The sequence below is a fragment of the Berghia stephanieae genome, chromosome 5, assembly GCF_034508935.2.
Source record: "Berghia stephanieae isolate SIO BIC M18660-M18661 chromosome 5, UCSD_Bste_1.3, whole genome shotgun sequence".
In the NCBI taxonomy this organism is placed as follows: Eukaryota; Metazoa; Mollusca; class Gastropoda; order Nudibranchia; family Aeolidiidae; genus Berghia; species Berghia stephanieae.
Genome location: NC_088364.1, coordinates 3,252,636 through 3,268,292, shown reverse-complemented (window position 1 = coordinate 3,268,292; position 15,657 = coordinate 3,252,636). Strand labels below are relative to the sequence as shown.

General features: G+C 41.8%; 1 protein-coding gene across 1 annotated transcript in view; it reads right to left on the bottom strand.

The window, feature by feature from the left end:
- Window positions 1-2,359: 2,359 nt before the first annotated feature.
- Window positions 2,360-15,657, bottom strand: part of LOC144973834 (uncharacterized) — a 37,700-nt gene continuing 24,402 nt past the window's right edge. Inside the window, exons 15-20 of the mRNA XM_078916726.1 lie at window positions 14,375-15,496; window positions 10,748-10,892; window positions 9,918-10,035; window positions 8,266-8,334; window positions 6,705-6,862; window positions 2,360-3,265 (exon numbers count right to left, since the gene is read on the bottom strand). Of these exons, the coding sequence (XP_078772852.1) occupies window positions 2,391-3,265; window positions 6,705-6,862; window positions 8,266-8,334; window positions 9,918-10,035; window positions 10,748-10,892; window positions 14,375-15,496 (2,487 nt within the window). The 3' untranslated portion in view covers window positions 2,360-2,390. The remainder of the gene's footprint in view (window positions 3,266-6,704; window positions 6,863-8,265; window positions 8,335-9,917; window positions 10,036-10,747; window positions 10,893-14,374; window positions 15,497-15,657) is intronic.

The window sequence follows — 15,657 nt, the reverse complement described above, 5'->3', positions numbered from 1 at the left end:
TTAAATAAAAAATGTAACAGTACATATAAGCCAGATAATTTACTTATCATTTTAGTGATTGATCAGCACATAAGGCTGAACAAGATGATTTACAAGGGGAAAAATATCACCTCCCAAAACTATAGCTATATCTCTAACTGTTTCCCTCTAAGTCATGAACTCCAGCAAGGGTCAAGACAAAAGCAAGTAATCCCATTCCAAGAGAAAGACAGAAAGCAACAAGAAAACAAATATTATAGGAGAATAGAAGACCGAGCAAGTGACCTCCTGGCTTCCACGGGAGGTCAAAAGACCCCAGCCAACCACCACAAGTTAGGAAATGTATGTTTTTAAGGGTTTTACGGCGCTTGCCACTATGGGAGGACAGGGGGATAGAAGACACAGCAATCGACTTCATGCCCACTATGGAATGTAAATTTAAAAAAAACACCCAGGCGACACGAAATAGACAATGTTATGTTTTTACGGCGCTTGCAACACATTCAGGTCATACCAACGCCTCGCCCACTATTGGAGGTCGGGAACCTCACCCTGCAAGATAGAAGAAACAGCATGCCGTGTGGGGCCAATCAAAGATAGGGTCTCAGTGCGGACAATATCATCTCCCAAAACTCTAAACTATACAATTGACTGTTTCCCTCCCAGCTAGGGTATCCGGCCAGTGCCAGGACAAAACCAAGTAATTTCATCACAAGACAAAGACAGAAAGCAAGTTGGAAAACAGATATTATTGGGGGGGGGGGGGGGGGGGGGGAGAGAGATAGACGACAAAGTAAGTGCCTCCCTGTCCACAATGGGAGGTCAGGTATCCCACCCAGTCAATGGAATTCCCTCAAACACAGGGATGGGGGAGAAAGCAAGAACGTGGATCGATTCAAAATCCAGTCCAAAAGACAATCGGCAATTCGACCCACCGCTGTGGTACTCGTAAATCTTCCAATGACCGTCTGTTGACCACAGCGGTGACGTGGTTCACTATAGGGAATGAGATTAGCGGAAGAGTAGCGTCCCTTGATTGGACGTCACCCATAGTCTGTGACGTCACCGGCGCGAGGACGAGAGACGCATGCGCACAACCAGCATGACGTTCTCTCTCTAATAACTTTTCCGCTGGTGACGTCACAAACTATGAGTGACGTCCAATCAAGGGACGCTACTCTTCCGCTAATCTCATTCCCTATAGTTTATTCATAATGATATTTTTTGTTTGTTTGTTGCTTTAGGTCTCTTCCAACACAATTGAGGTTATATGAGAGACCGCTGAAACAAAAAAAAACAAGCAATCTAACAAAAATAGTACAAATGTAAATCAAAATCATAACCTAAAGATATCATAAGCTAAATTATAAATAACCAAGAACAAACAGGCGAAGATTTACAGAAAAAAAATATCCCCTGTCAAAAATACAATCACAAACCAAAGAAGCAGGATAGGCTAGTAAAGAGAAGAAGAAACGACATCACTATCAGATCGTACACCCATGCGAACATCATAGGTATATGATTCAAGGGTGATGCTCCCATCCAACCACCCGCAAATGGGATAGTAAAAAGTTCTAGAATTACAATTAAAGCATAAAAGAAAAGGTGAGACAAAGGGGAATTGGTTCAAATAGGAAACAGATGTAGATTTCAAGAGCACATTATCAAAGTACTTAGTTTGAGATCACCTAAAAGTCTCATCCAGACATAAGCACAGGTCCCAACTAAGAGGGATACACTCAAATGTTTACCAATCATATAATATAATATGTAAACTAAACATAATACAATGCATAACAGAGAGATGATTTACAAGGAAAAAAATATCATCTCCCAAAACTATAACTATGCATTTGACTGTTTCCCTCCCAGCCAGGACTCTGACCAGCGCCAGGAAAAAAAACCAAGTAATCTCATTCCAAGACAAAGACAGAAAGCATGTTGGAAAACAGGTATATGGGGATAGAAGACACAGTGTGTACCTCCCTGCCCACTATGGGAGGTCAGGATCCCCACCCAGTATCCAATCCAATCTTGAAACGATGATGATGATGATGTTGGTGATGATGATGATGATGATGATGATGATGATGATGATGTTGGTGATGATGATGATGATGTTGGTGATGATGTTATGATAATAATAATAATAATAATAATAATAATAATAATAATAATAATAATAATAATAATAATAATATAATTAAAATAATAATAATAAATAATAATAATAATAATAAATATAATAATAATAATAATAATAATAATAATATAATAATAATAATAATAATAATAATAATAATAATAATAATAATAATAATAATAATAATAATAATAATAATAATAATAATAATAATATGACCTTATCATTAACATTATAGTGTGAATATTCTTTATTTACATTTCAATCAATACATATCACCGTGATCGTAGTTGTTTTCATCATCATCATCATCATCATCATCATCATCATCATTATTGTTGTTGTGGTAGTTGCTGTTTACTTTATACAACTGCGACACAACACTGTCCCAATCCTCATCGTGTTTCTTCCTTCGACCACAACCACCACTAGCCTTGACGTTCACACGCCGAATTGTCCCAACGTCACAACTCTTCAACAACGGCAATAACGGGCCGGGGTTACTTCGGAACTTTCCCCGCTTGATCCCCTTTGGCGCCTTCATGGGCTCCTGTCTCGGACGGGTTTCTACGCGGTACCTGGTTATCAACTGCCCATCCTCTCTCCAGTTCCGGTCGTACCGAAGACAACTATTGCCCGGCGTGCTTGACATCACCCGACGACCCCGTTTACAAGGATCATCGCTCTGGTTGTCATCTCGTGTGATTGTGATCTCGCAGGAAGGCTCACGTTCAACGATGTCTTCAACGCATTCCCTTGGATCGACGGTTAATGTGACGTCACAATCGCCTAAGGTCGGTTCCTCTTTCTTCTTGCAAGACTTGTGAATATTTACCCGTCTCCTTCGGGACCTCAGCCTCTCCTCGTCGGCAAACTGGCAGCATAGACGCTCATGTCTGTCCATACTCTCGTACATCTCTCGCCGGGAAGACGTGATGCCCTCACAGTCGTTGATCTTCTCCACGTACATCAGGTCCTGGCCTTCGTGGTAATCGTCCTCGGCGCTGGCTGGGATGGTCGGGATGTAGCGGGCAGTTCTTTTCCCCGGGTGGAAGGTCATTTGGTATGACCCTTGACACTGGTCGGGGTCATCCGACACGGAGATCAACGGTTCTCTTTCTGCCACTTCGATGTGTTGATCTGGAAGGGGGAGATAACAAAAAGGTTAACTGGCGCATTACATTTACTTGAGCTTTTATAAAGCGCAATATCCACTAAACGTGCTCAAAGCGCTTTACAAGGGGTCCCTGGTCAACAGCAACAAATAACATGTAGGACGAGACATGACGCCTGTCAGGTGATATTACAAATTTTTGGGACAGACACAACGCTGTTAACGGCCAGGTACTCATTTTACACCTGAGTACGGTGAGAGAATGTGAGTAAAGAGCCTTCTCCAAGGACTCAACTATGCGCCGAGCGAGGCTCGAACCCAGGACCTTCTGATCCGAAAGCGAGTGTCAATCTAAGAAATGAAGGAGCAGGTATCGGTGTAAGATAAAGATCTGAACAGTGTGTACGAAAGGTGTCAGACATATCAAGAAAGAAAAAAATACAAGAAAAAAAAAACATCCCAAAAAAGCAGTCGGCTAATTTTTTTGGGATTATTTTTTTTTTTCTTGCTTTGTCTGTCACTTTTCATACACACTGTGCTCAGTTCTTTACATTACATTTCAACTAATTCATAAAGCTCAATTTTTACATCACGTGCATAAAAGCGCTTTACAGATGGTCCCTATCCAAGAGCAACACTTAACATAGTAAGACGAGACATGACGCCTGTTAGGCGATATAATATCACATTTCATTTTTCGACAGAAACCAAGCTGTTAACGGCTAAGGACTCGTGTTCACACCACACTACGGTGGGAGGATGTGAGTGTTCACACCACACTACGGTGGGAGGATGTGAGTGTTCACACCACACGACGGTGGGAGGATGTGAGTGTTCACATCACACGACGGTGGGAGGATGTGAGTGTTCACACCACACGACGGTGGTAGGATGTGAGTGTTCACACCACACGACGGTGGTAGGATGTGAGTGTTCACACCACACGACGGTGGGTAGGAAAGTGAGTGTTCACACCACACGACGGTGGTAGGATGTGAGTGTTCACACCACACGACGGTGGGAGGATGTGAGTGTTCACACCACACGACGGTGGGAGGATGTGAGTGTTCACACCACACGACGGTGGTAGGATGTGAGTGTTCACACCACACGACGGTGGAGGATGTGAGTGTTCACACCACACACGGTGGTAGGATGTGAGTGTTCACACCACACGACGGTGGGAGGATGTGAGTGTTCACACCACACGACGGTGGAGGATGTGAGTGTTCCACACCACACGACGGTGGGAGGATGTGAGTGTTCACACCACACGACGGTGGGAGGATGTGAGTGTTCACACCACACGACGGTGGGAGGATGTGAGTGTTTACACCACACGACGGTGGTAGGATGTGAGTGTTCACACCACACGACGGTGGGAGGATGTGAGTGTTCACACCACACGACGGTGGTAGGATGTGAGTGTTCACACCACACGACAGTGGGAGGATGTAAGTGTTCACACCACACAACGGTGGGAGGATGTGAGTGTTCACACCACACGACGGTGGTAGGATGTGAGTGTTCACATCACACGACGGTGGGAGGATGTGAGTGTTCACATCACACGACGGTGGGAGGATGTGAGTGTTCACACCACACGACGGTGGGAGGATGTGAGTGTTCACACCACACGACGGTGGTAGGATGTGAGTGTTCACACCACACGACGGTGGGAGGATGTGAGTGTTCACACCACACGACGGTGGGAGGATGTGAGTGTTCACACCACACGACGGTGGTAGGATGTGAGTGTTCACACCACACGACGGTGGGAGGATGTGAGTGTTCACACCACACGACGGTGGTAGGATGTGAGTGTTCACACCACACGACGGTGGGAGGATGTGAGTGTTCACACCACACGACGGTGGTAGGATGTGAGTGTTCACACCACACGACGGTGGTAGGATGTGAGTGTTCACACCACACGACGTGGGAGGATGTGAGTGTTCACACCACACGACGGTGGAGGATGTGAGTGTTCACACCACACGACGGTGGGAGGATGTGAGTGTTCACACCACACTACGGTGGGAGGATGTGAGTGTTCACACCACACGACGGTGGGAGGATGTGAGTGTTCACACCACACTACGGTGGGAGGATGTGAGTGTTCACACCACACGACGGTGGGAGAATGTGAGTGTTCACACCACACGACGGTGGGAGGATGTGAGAAAACGACCATCTCCAATGACCCAACTTCGCGACGCTTTGAGCGGGATTCGAACCTCATACCTACTGACCAGAAGGCGAGTGCCATACCCCAAGACCAAAATTCAGCACAAAGGCAGTTTAAATAATGTTGTATTTCGACAATAATCATTTCAAAACAATATTAGGCTGACTCACAGTCTAAAAAAAAAAAATAAGGAAAGAAAACAAAACACAAACAAAAACAAAACAAAACAAAAACACGTATATAAAGTGTTGGCCAAAAAACTCGTCCTTCAAATATCGATCGATTAAAATGACTGCCATAATAATAATAATAATAATAATAATAATAATAATAATAATAATAATAATATAATAATAATAATAATAATAATAATAATAATAACAATAATACTAATAATAATAATAATAATAATAATAAATAATAATAATAATAATAATAATAATAATAATAATAATAATAATAATAATAATAATAATAATAAGCATATTCATATAGCGCCTTTCGTCGAAACCTCAAACCTGGGACTTAATGAATATATAATGTAAATTGCTAATTTCAGTGGTGATTTTAGTCTAAATTTCTCTCTTAGGATTTCAATTGTTGTCAACTCCTCCTCCCCCCCCCCCCCCCCCCCCGGCCCCACCCATCCCTCTCATTCAGAACTGGCTAATTGAAAATTTAAAAATTTCTAATTTTTAGGAGATAAAATTTGTGGTCGCTAAAATTAACTGAGAGAACCAACAATTGACTCTCCCAATGATTCAATGACACGTCAGCATCCTTAAAATGATGTAGTCTGGCATCAACTTTCATTTTCAATAGGGAATGCGATTAGCGGAAGAGTAGCGTCCCTTGATTGGACGTCACCCATAGTCTGTGACGTCACCGGCGGAAAAGCTATTAGAGAGAGAACGTCATGTTGGTTGTGGAGGACGAGAGACACATGCGCACAACCAACATGACGTTCTCTCTCTAATAACTTTTCCGCCGGTGACGTCACAGACTATGGGTGACGTCCAATCAAGGGACGCTACTCTTCCGCTAATCTCATTCCCTATAAACTTTATTGACTTTAGAGATGCTCATGGAATTCTGAAATTAGAGCCAAAATTCAGCAATTCTACGAAGTTTTCGTATTCGTAGGCAGGTCTGCTCACATCCATTCCTCTACAAAGCCACCTCTCTCTCTCTCTCTCTCTCTCTCTCTCTCTCTCTCTCTCTCTCTCTCTCTCTCTCTCTCTCTCCCCCCCCCACCCCATCCTTCTTTTTCTCATTACCTTCTTCAGTTGACGGGTATTCAACTTCCGTCTCCGTCTCCTCCTCCTCCTCCTCCTCCTCCTCCTCCTTCTCCTCGGCCTTGACCCGCTCCTCCTTCTCCTCGACCTTGACCCGCTCCTCCTTCTCTCCCTCCTCCTCTGTGGTTTCGGTATCTTCACTACTGAATGGAGAAACAAGAAAACGATATTATTATAATGAAATAGTCGGAAAGTCGGATAGTCGGAAATTACTTTTGATACTTATTATTTTAATGAAATAGTCGGAAAGTGGGAAATTACTTTTCAACTACTAGAGTGTATAATATTCATAGGGGTTAGTGTGAACAATGGCAGAACTAAACAGACCTGGTGAAGAACTACGTGCGGCTATGTGGTCTTGTGGTTCGAACCTCGCTCGGCACATAGTTGAGTCCTTGGAAAAGACTCTTTACTCACATTATCTCACCGTACTCAAAAGTAAAATGAGTACCTGGCTGTTAATAGTGTTGTCTCTGTCGGAAAAAAATGTAACATCGCCTAACAGGCATCGTGTCTTGCTCTACATGTCACGTGTTGCTGTTGGTCAGGGACACTTTATAAAGCGCTATGAGCACGTTTGGTGGAAATTGCGCTATATAAAAGCTTTTTATATAACGTAATATCCACTCGAAGTCTCAAAGCGCTTTACAAGCAATGACTATGAAAAATGTTTTTTTCTCTTTTTGAGGAAAATTTTTGTCTAAAATCAAAGCCCTATCTCCACTGAGTAAAAATGTTTTTGAATTTTGAAAATCCATTCATAAATAAACAAGTTATGCAGTTTCAAAGGTGTCATTTATTTGGATGACCCGCAAAGAGGAAAAAAAAAAACGCGAAAATATGGGACGCTTTTTCGGCATTTTTTTTTCGACCTTTGGTTGTATCTTGCGTAATAAGTGGATTAAAAGATTGAAACTTGAAGAGCAAATTAGGATGGTGTTTTGTAAAATACGGGAAAAGTACTCGGCATATTCATATGAAATTTTACAACCAAAAAGAAGAAATGTTCATGCATTACCTTGTCAGCGACAAAACCTCCACGCCCGGTAGTTTTAGAAATATTTTACTCCAAAGAGTAAAAATCTATTTTTAACGGTCTTCTGGTAATCGCACGAGTTTTGTCGCTTGACATAATCTAAAATGACCTTTTTTCTAACTGTGTGCCAACTTTCAGTCATATTCATCAATAAACAGCGTCGTAATTAATTTTTAAAATAGCATATACGAAACGGCTTCGTCCCATATTTTGACGCGAATTCGGGCACTTCGTAAGCGAAAAAGAGGCCCAAAGATTTGTGCGGGATAGTCATTGCTAGCTTTACAGGGGGTCCCAGGCCGACAGCAACACTCAATATGTAGGAAGAAACAAGACGCCTTTATTTTGACGGACAGAACAACGCTGTTAGCGGCCTGATACTCATTTTACACCTGAGTATGGTGAAAGAATGTGAGTAAAGAGCCGTTCTCCAAGGACTCAACTATGCGCCGAGCGAGGCTCGAACCCAGGACCTTCATGCTACCGATACAAAGTGTACAAACTTACAGCAATGGTTTGTCTTCCTTCAACTCGTCGGGTTTTTCCTCCCTCTGAAATAGTTCTTTGATACGGGATCTGTGGCAGGACAAAAGTATAGACAAACATCAAAACGACTAGAAAGTACAACGGTACAACGAGTCGATGGAATAATATAAGATGTGGAAATTGCTTGTTACATATGGATGGGATATTGGATTATAACTTCCATGAAGTGAAGGATCAATTGATTATATCTTATCTTATCTTATCTTAAATCACCCCCCCCCCCCTAACCTTTGAAAACCCTCTCAGTTCTTACTAAAAACATAAGCGCAGGATAATCATTCGATTCAAGAACCGCACAATAATTCCGCCCATTTCATTGGCTTAAATAGAGATTGGAAGGACAGCTGATAGGCCATCTGAAATTATAATCTATTGGCGCGTAGCAATACATTCGAAGTCTCAGGTTTGAACGTTTTTGCCAAGATAAGTGTCAAGTAAGTATCGATCGATAACTCAAGGACGAGTTTTCTGGCCAAATGTTCAAAAGCAATTTGTTCCAGGGTACGGCCATTGACTCGTTAAATATTCATTCTCACATTGCAGAAAGCTCAAACAATTACTGGTCGGTGGGTCACAAATCATTTGTATACTCATATACTCACAACACAGTCACATATCCCTGTATACTCACAACACAGTCACATATCCCTGTATACTCACAACACAGTCACATATCCCTGTATACTCACAACACAGTCACATATCCCTGTATACTCACAACACAGTCACATATCCCTGTATACTCACAACACAGTCACATATCCCTGTATACTCACAACACAGTCACATATCCCTGTATACTCACAACACAGTCACATATCCCTGTACACTCACAACACAAGTCACATATCCCTGTATACTCACAACACACAGTCACATATCCCTGTATACTCACAACACACAGTCACATATCCCTGTATACTCACAACAGACAGTCACATATCCCTGTATACTCACAACACGTCACATATCCCTGTATACTCACAACACAGTCACATATCCCTGTATACTCACAACACGTCACATATCCCTGTATACTCACAACACAGTCACATATCCCTGTATACTCACAACACGTCACATATCCCTGTATACTCACAACACAGTCACATATCCCTGTATACTCACAACACAGTCACATATCCCTGTATACTCACAACACAGTCACATATCCCTGTATACTCACAACACAGTCACATATCCCTGTATACTCACAACACAGTCACATATCCCTGTATACTCACAACACAGTCACATATCCCTGTACACTCACAACACAAGTCACATATCCCTGTATACTCACAACACACAGTCACATATCCCTGTATACTCACAACACACAGTCACATATCCCTGTATACTCACAACAGACAGTCACATATCCCTGTATACTCACAACACACAGTCACATATCCCTGTATACTCACAACACACAGTCACATATCCCTGTATACTCACAACACACAGTCACATATCCCTGTATACTCACAACACACAGTCACATATCCCTGTATACTCACAACACACAGTCACATATCCCTGTAAACTCACAACACACAGTCACATATCCCTGTATACTCACAACACACAGTCACATATCCCTGTATACTCACAACACATCGTCCATACGATCTCGGCAGCAAAGCCAGAACAAGAAGATGATCAAGAAGAGGAAGAGGAGAGTGAAGATAACGATGAACCCGATCCATTCTGCTCGTCCTTCTTCATCACCTGGGCCAGGAAAAACGCTGTTTGTTTTTAAGGGTATTACGGCACTTGTAACACATTAAGATAATTTCAGAGCCATTATAAAAAGGAAGCAAATGGGATAGTAAAAAAAAAAAAATCTAGTTTGTAATTGAAAGCACATGAGAAAAAAAGTAAGATAAAAGGGGAATGGTATAAATATGGAACAAACGTAAATTCCAAGAGCATACTGTCATCATGATGATGATGATGATGATGATGATGATGATGATGATGATGATGATGATGATGATGAGTATGGTGTGATGATGGTGGTGGTGGTGATGTGATGTGATGTGATGATGGTGATGATGATGATGATGATGATGATGATGATATGATGATGAGGTGGTGGTGATAGTGTGATGTGTGATGGTGATGTGATGATGATGATGATGATGATGATGATGATGATGATGATGATGATGATGATGATGATGATGATGATGATGATTTTGGTGATGGTGGTGGTGGAGACGACCGTGATGATGATGATGATGATGAGAGAGAGAGAGAGAGAGAGAGAGAGAGAGAGAGGGAGGGAGGGAGGAAGAGAGAGAGGGAGGGAGGAAGAGAGAGAGAGAGAGAGAGAGAGAGAGAGAGAGAGAGAGAGAGAGAGATGTATTTACATGGTAAAAGTGGTAGAGGCCAAGTGGAATAAGCTAATGAAGACAAAGACAGGAGGTTCGAACCCTACCAACGGCTGCTGCAGCTACATCCAGAACAACAAAAACCTCAACCACCGTCAACTCTCCGTCCACGCCGAGTACGCATGCGTAGATCCCCTCGTGGTTCTTGCCAGGCTGAAGGTCCAGCGTGCTCATATACTCTGTCTTCGAATCCTGACGAGATTTGGCAAATTGATGAAATTCGCTTAGGCAAAACACTCACAACATCCGACAGCCACATAAAACGGACCAACACACAACATTATGTGAAACCTGTATTATTTCACGTCTGATTCACGGAATTTAGTTAGAACAACTCGGTCAACAAGCTGTCCAAAATTATTTTAAAAAATAAAGAACTAAGTGACATTATCTTCCTTTGACGTGTACGTATATGCAGGTCTGACATCCGAACCCACTTCTGGGCCCAGTTTAACATTGTTGTAATGGACAATATGTTGCGTCATTTTTAAAGACTTCCATAACAACAATGAGCCCATACGGGAATGGGTTATCAGACCTGCAAATAAGTGCACGTCGTCTTCGTTCCTTCGATAGTTGAGGCAGATAACTTAAGTCAGTCCATAAAAAACAGACACAAATAAAAAGAACAAAAAAAACAAAAATAAAAAAAAAAAAAACCAACAAAACAACAAATTATTTATAGGCTACACAAGTGGAAGTTGAATTTACACCCTTTCAGCGCGGAGGCTATAGATTCGCATTTCCGTCACAAAATGGCGGACACCTGATTGAGGCAGCATCAGAAAGACAAGCTAAGACAAAGCGATATACGAATTCGGCGCAAAATCTCAATTAAAATACCCCCCTAGGGCCAATTGAATGTTCTGATGAAAGATATGATACCGTTGGTTCAATTTATCGTACTTTTGTAGAAAGTAGGATTGGATTACAAAATTATGTTTGCCTTTCAAGATTGGCCTCACCGTGCGCCATTGGCCAGTAGAACATATTCTGCTCTGGCCCCACAGTGCGGCAAATGGCGCTGAAAGAGTTAAGAAGTGTTTTGTGGAGAATGAATGATCCTTTCTGACAGTGACAGTAACAAAACAATCTTTGTTTATTTTCTTTTTAAGGGCTTTACGGCGCCTGCAACAGATTAAGGTTATATCAGCGCCAGTAAAAAGGAAGAAAATGGGATAGTAAAAAGTTCTAGAATTACTAATTAAAGCACCCAAGAATAAGGGAGACAAATGGGAATTGGTTCAAATAGGGAACAGATGTAGATTCCAAGAGCACCCTATCAGTGTACAGTGGAACCTCCCGATAACGACATGCCACGGGACGGAGTTTTTATGTCGTTATCCGGAGGTGTCGTTATTTAGAGGTTTCCAAGATGGCGGACAAAGTGGGCGTGGTAAGGCCCGCGGGACCAGTTTTTATTAACATTGACAAGACAAACAAAACATTGTGGTGTATTCCTCTTAGAGGGTTCTTGTGCGTGTGTCTGGATGAGACTTTTAGGTGATCTGAACTGAGTACACCGATAGTGTGCTCCTGGAATCTACATCTGTTCCCTATTTAAACCATTCCCCTTTGTCTTACTTTTTCTTATGTCATTTCAATTGTAAATCTAGAATGTTTTTTACTCTCCAATTTTCTTCCTTTTTACTGTCGCTGATATGACATAGATGTGTCACAAGCGCTGTAAAACCCTTTAAAACAAGTGAGTTAGATAAAATGCCCCATCCTCTTCCTCCTCCTCCCACAAAAACACTACTACTGCTACTACTACTACTACTACTACTACTACTACTACTACTACTACTACTACTACTACTATATATTATTATTATTATTATTATTATTACTATATACTACTACTACTTCTACTACTACTACTTCTACTACTACTACTACTTCTACTACTACTACTACTACTACTACTACTACTACCACTACTACTACTACCACTACTACTACTACTACTACTACTACTACTACTACTACTACTACTACTACTTCTATCACCACATAATATCACATTTTCCAAGATTTTGTGTTTACTTGCTTACACTTACATTTATACCTTGGTTTTTATTAATGCATATCAGCCAAGTTCGTCAAAAAAGCTGCGTTCTCATTGGTTCAAGCAGGAATCGTTTTTATAAACTTTGAGTACTCATACTCGGTATTTTTAGTATCAGATATCTACGAAAACTGCCGAAAATCGCCAAAATGATGTCGTTATTCGGAGGTTTTATCAAAAAGTGCGTCGTTATTTGGAGGTTTATTTTACTGATCTTAAATAGAAAAAAAAGTCGGGACCACGGGTCAATGTCGTTATCAGGAGGTTGTCGCTATTCGGAGGTGTCGTAATCTGGAGGTTCCACTGTACTTAGTTTGAGATCACCTATATGTCTCATCCAGACACAAGCACAGGTCCTCGCTTAGAGGAACACACTCAAATGTTTTACAAATTTTATGTAAAACAAAAATAATACAATGCATAACAGAGAGATGATTTACAAGGAAAATGATATAATACCCAAAACTATATACATTCGACTGTTTACCTCCCAGCCAAGAACTCTGACCAGGGTCAGGACAAAACCAAGTACTCCCATTCCAAGACAAAGACAGAAAGCAAATTGAAAAACAGATACAGGGGGATAGAAGACATAACAAGTACCTCCCTGCCCACTATGGGAGGTCGGGAACCCCACCCAGCAAAACAATCTTTATTACCAACTATATTGAGTTTCCTATTTAGAGTACGGGACAAATAATGATATTAACCAGTAGATTTTTGACCAATCAAAACACGGAATTTGTGACACACCCTCACACGTGCTCGGACAAACATAGTTGCTTGTTTATAAACAGTAACGTGAATGAAATCGACCAATCACTGATCATTGTTATTGTCTTTATACCGCCAAATGGGTGACGAGTTGTCACACAATTTTCTCGATCAGATAATAAACGTTTAAATTTACATATTATAGTTTTCTGTGTTAGTTTTATTGATCAAGCGGTTGAACGGTGGATATTTTACTTAAACACATAGAAATCGATAGAAATCTGTGTAGTTTGCTGTGTCTACCAATCACTGCCATTGTTTACATTATGACGATTGTCCGAGAGGCGTGGTTATCTACGTGTCTATTATTAGAAGATTTAGAGGATCGAGCAGGAGGACAGGAACCACTGTTGTCAATAGTGAAAAAAAATAAAACTGTCTTAGTTCGGACAGACTGTCCGCCATGATAACCCGAGCAAGACTGTCGTGCAGGACACTGTGGAGGGACAGAGGTGAAGAGGAAGACAGTCAAAAACTATGGCAGGGCAACATCAAAGATTTGGCGAGCACACTGCCGGTAAAGCCGTTCGCATCTTTTTCGATTTTAGTAGATGATATAAATGAGAAGCAAGATAGGTCTGGTTTGTGTTGTGTGTTTTGTGTGTGTGTGTGTGTGTGTGTGTGTGTGTGTGTGTGTGTGAATGAGTACGTTTCAGCCATAGTAATTTTGTAATTTAAGCGCTTAGAGTCTGGTGTCTCGGAGTTATAGCGCTATATAAGTTTTCAGCATTATTATTATTATTATTATTATTATTATTATTATTATTATTATTATTATTATTATTATTATTATTATTATTATTATTATCATTATCATAACATAATCACGTACCACTTCCACAATCTCCGTGTTTTCATCCTCATGGACCAACCTCATGTTCTTCAGCCAAAGAATTTGTACGTAGTTATCCGCCTTGATGGATTCCGGCTCGCCGCACTTCAAGGACACGCGACTGTCTTTATGACCTCTGACCTCCTTCACGTTATCCGAAAGGCTGTATCCCAGAGAATTGACCGTTCCGTCCTTGCCCATCAACGTGGCCATCTTGTACGACACGGCAGCGCCATTTAGGTAGACCACGCTGATCAGCCCGTGAAATCTTGCCCGGTTTTCCGTCAATTCCGCTACCACCTGCCAGTCATCCCCCATCGCCCCGCCGACGTACAACGATTTCCGAGGACGGTAGTTTGGTCCCTCAGTACACATAACCTGCATGGCATCCCCGTCGTTCATGCGAATCGTCAAAATTTTATCGCGCACCGTCAAACTCAGAATGGACCAGCTCCCTGTTTTGAGCTCGTACGCGCTCCGACATTTCGGAACGCTTTCGCAGCTCAGACATATTTTGACCACGCCCTTTTCCAAAACGAGGCTCAAAAACGACGAGGAGACTGCTCCGCCATTGAAGAAAATGAGTCCGTCGTTATCCGTGGTTTGTAAGACAATTCTAACCCTGAGATGATCGCTCTTGGGAAAGTAGAGGTGTGAGAAATATACACCCTCCATGTTTTGGTGTCTTACAGACGTTGGCAGGGAGATTTTCTGGATCCCTTCAACGTGACGTGGCAACCCTGGTCCAGTAAAATTCGTAACTGTCGTCATTTGCAAAACACGAAAATTTTTCCTTAAGGCGGACACCATCCCGTAATAGCCATCTTTATTCTCCCTGTCCATTCCAATCCGTAAATTTCCGTTCAAATCTGTCGGGTTATCATTCGAAGACAGCGATTGGACGACGCGGTGACCTAGATTCAATTTAAGCTCCGCCCACTTTGGAGTCACCAGCGCGATGACGTCATTCCATCGGTTTGTCCGGATGGCGTCTGGGTGGGTCACGTAGGTTGTTTTTTGACTGGAGGTTAAACGGACCGTTAGCTTGAATCTGTTTTGGACAATTTTCAACCGAATAGACATTTCGCAACTGCTGGTCTTGGCTTTCCTGCAACCGTTAGTCTGGGGAAGAGAAAAGGATGATGGTAGCGTAGAATGGGGATACGTTGCACAAAAGGACAAGATTGCACAAGATTGGACTAAATAAGTAAATATAGTCATAGATGAAGCAGGAAGATTTTTTTATTGTGGTATAATGAACTCTCGTGTATAGGAGATACATT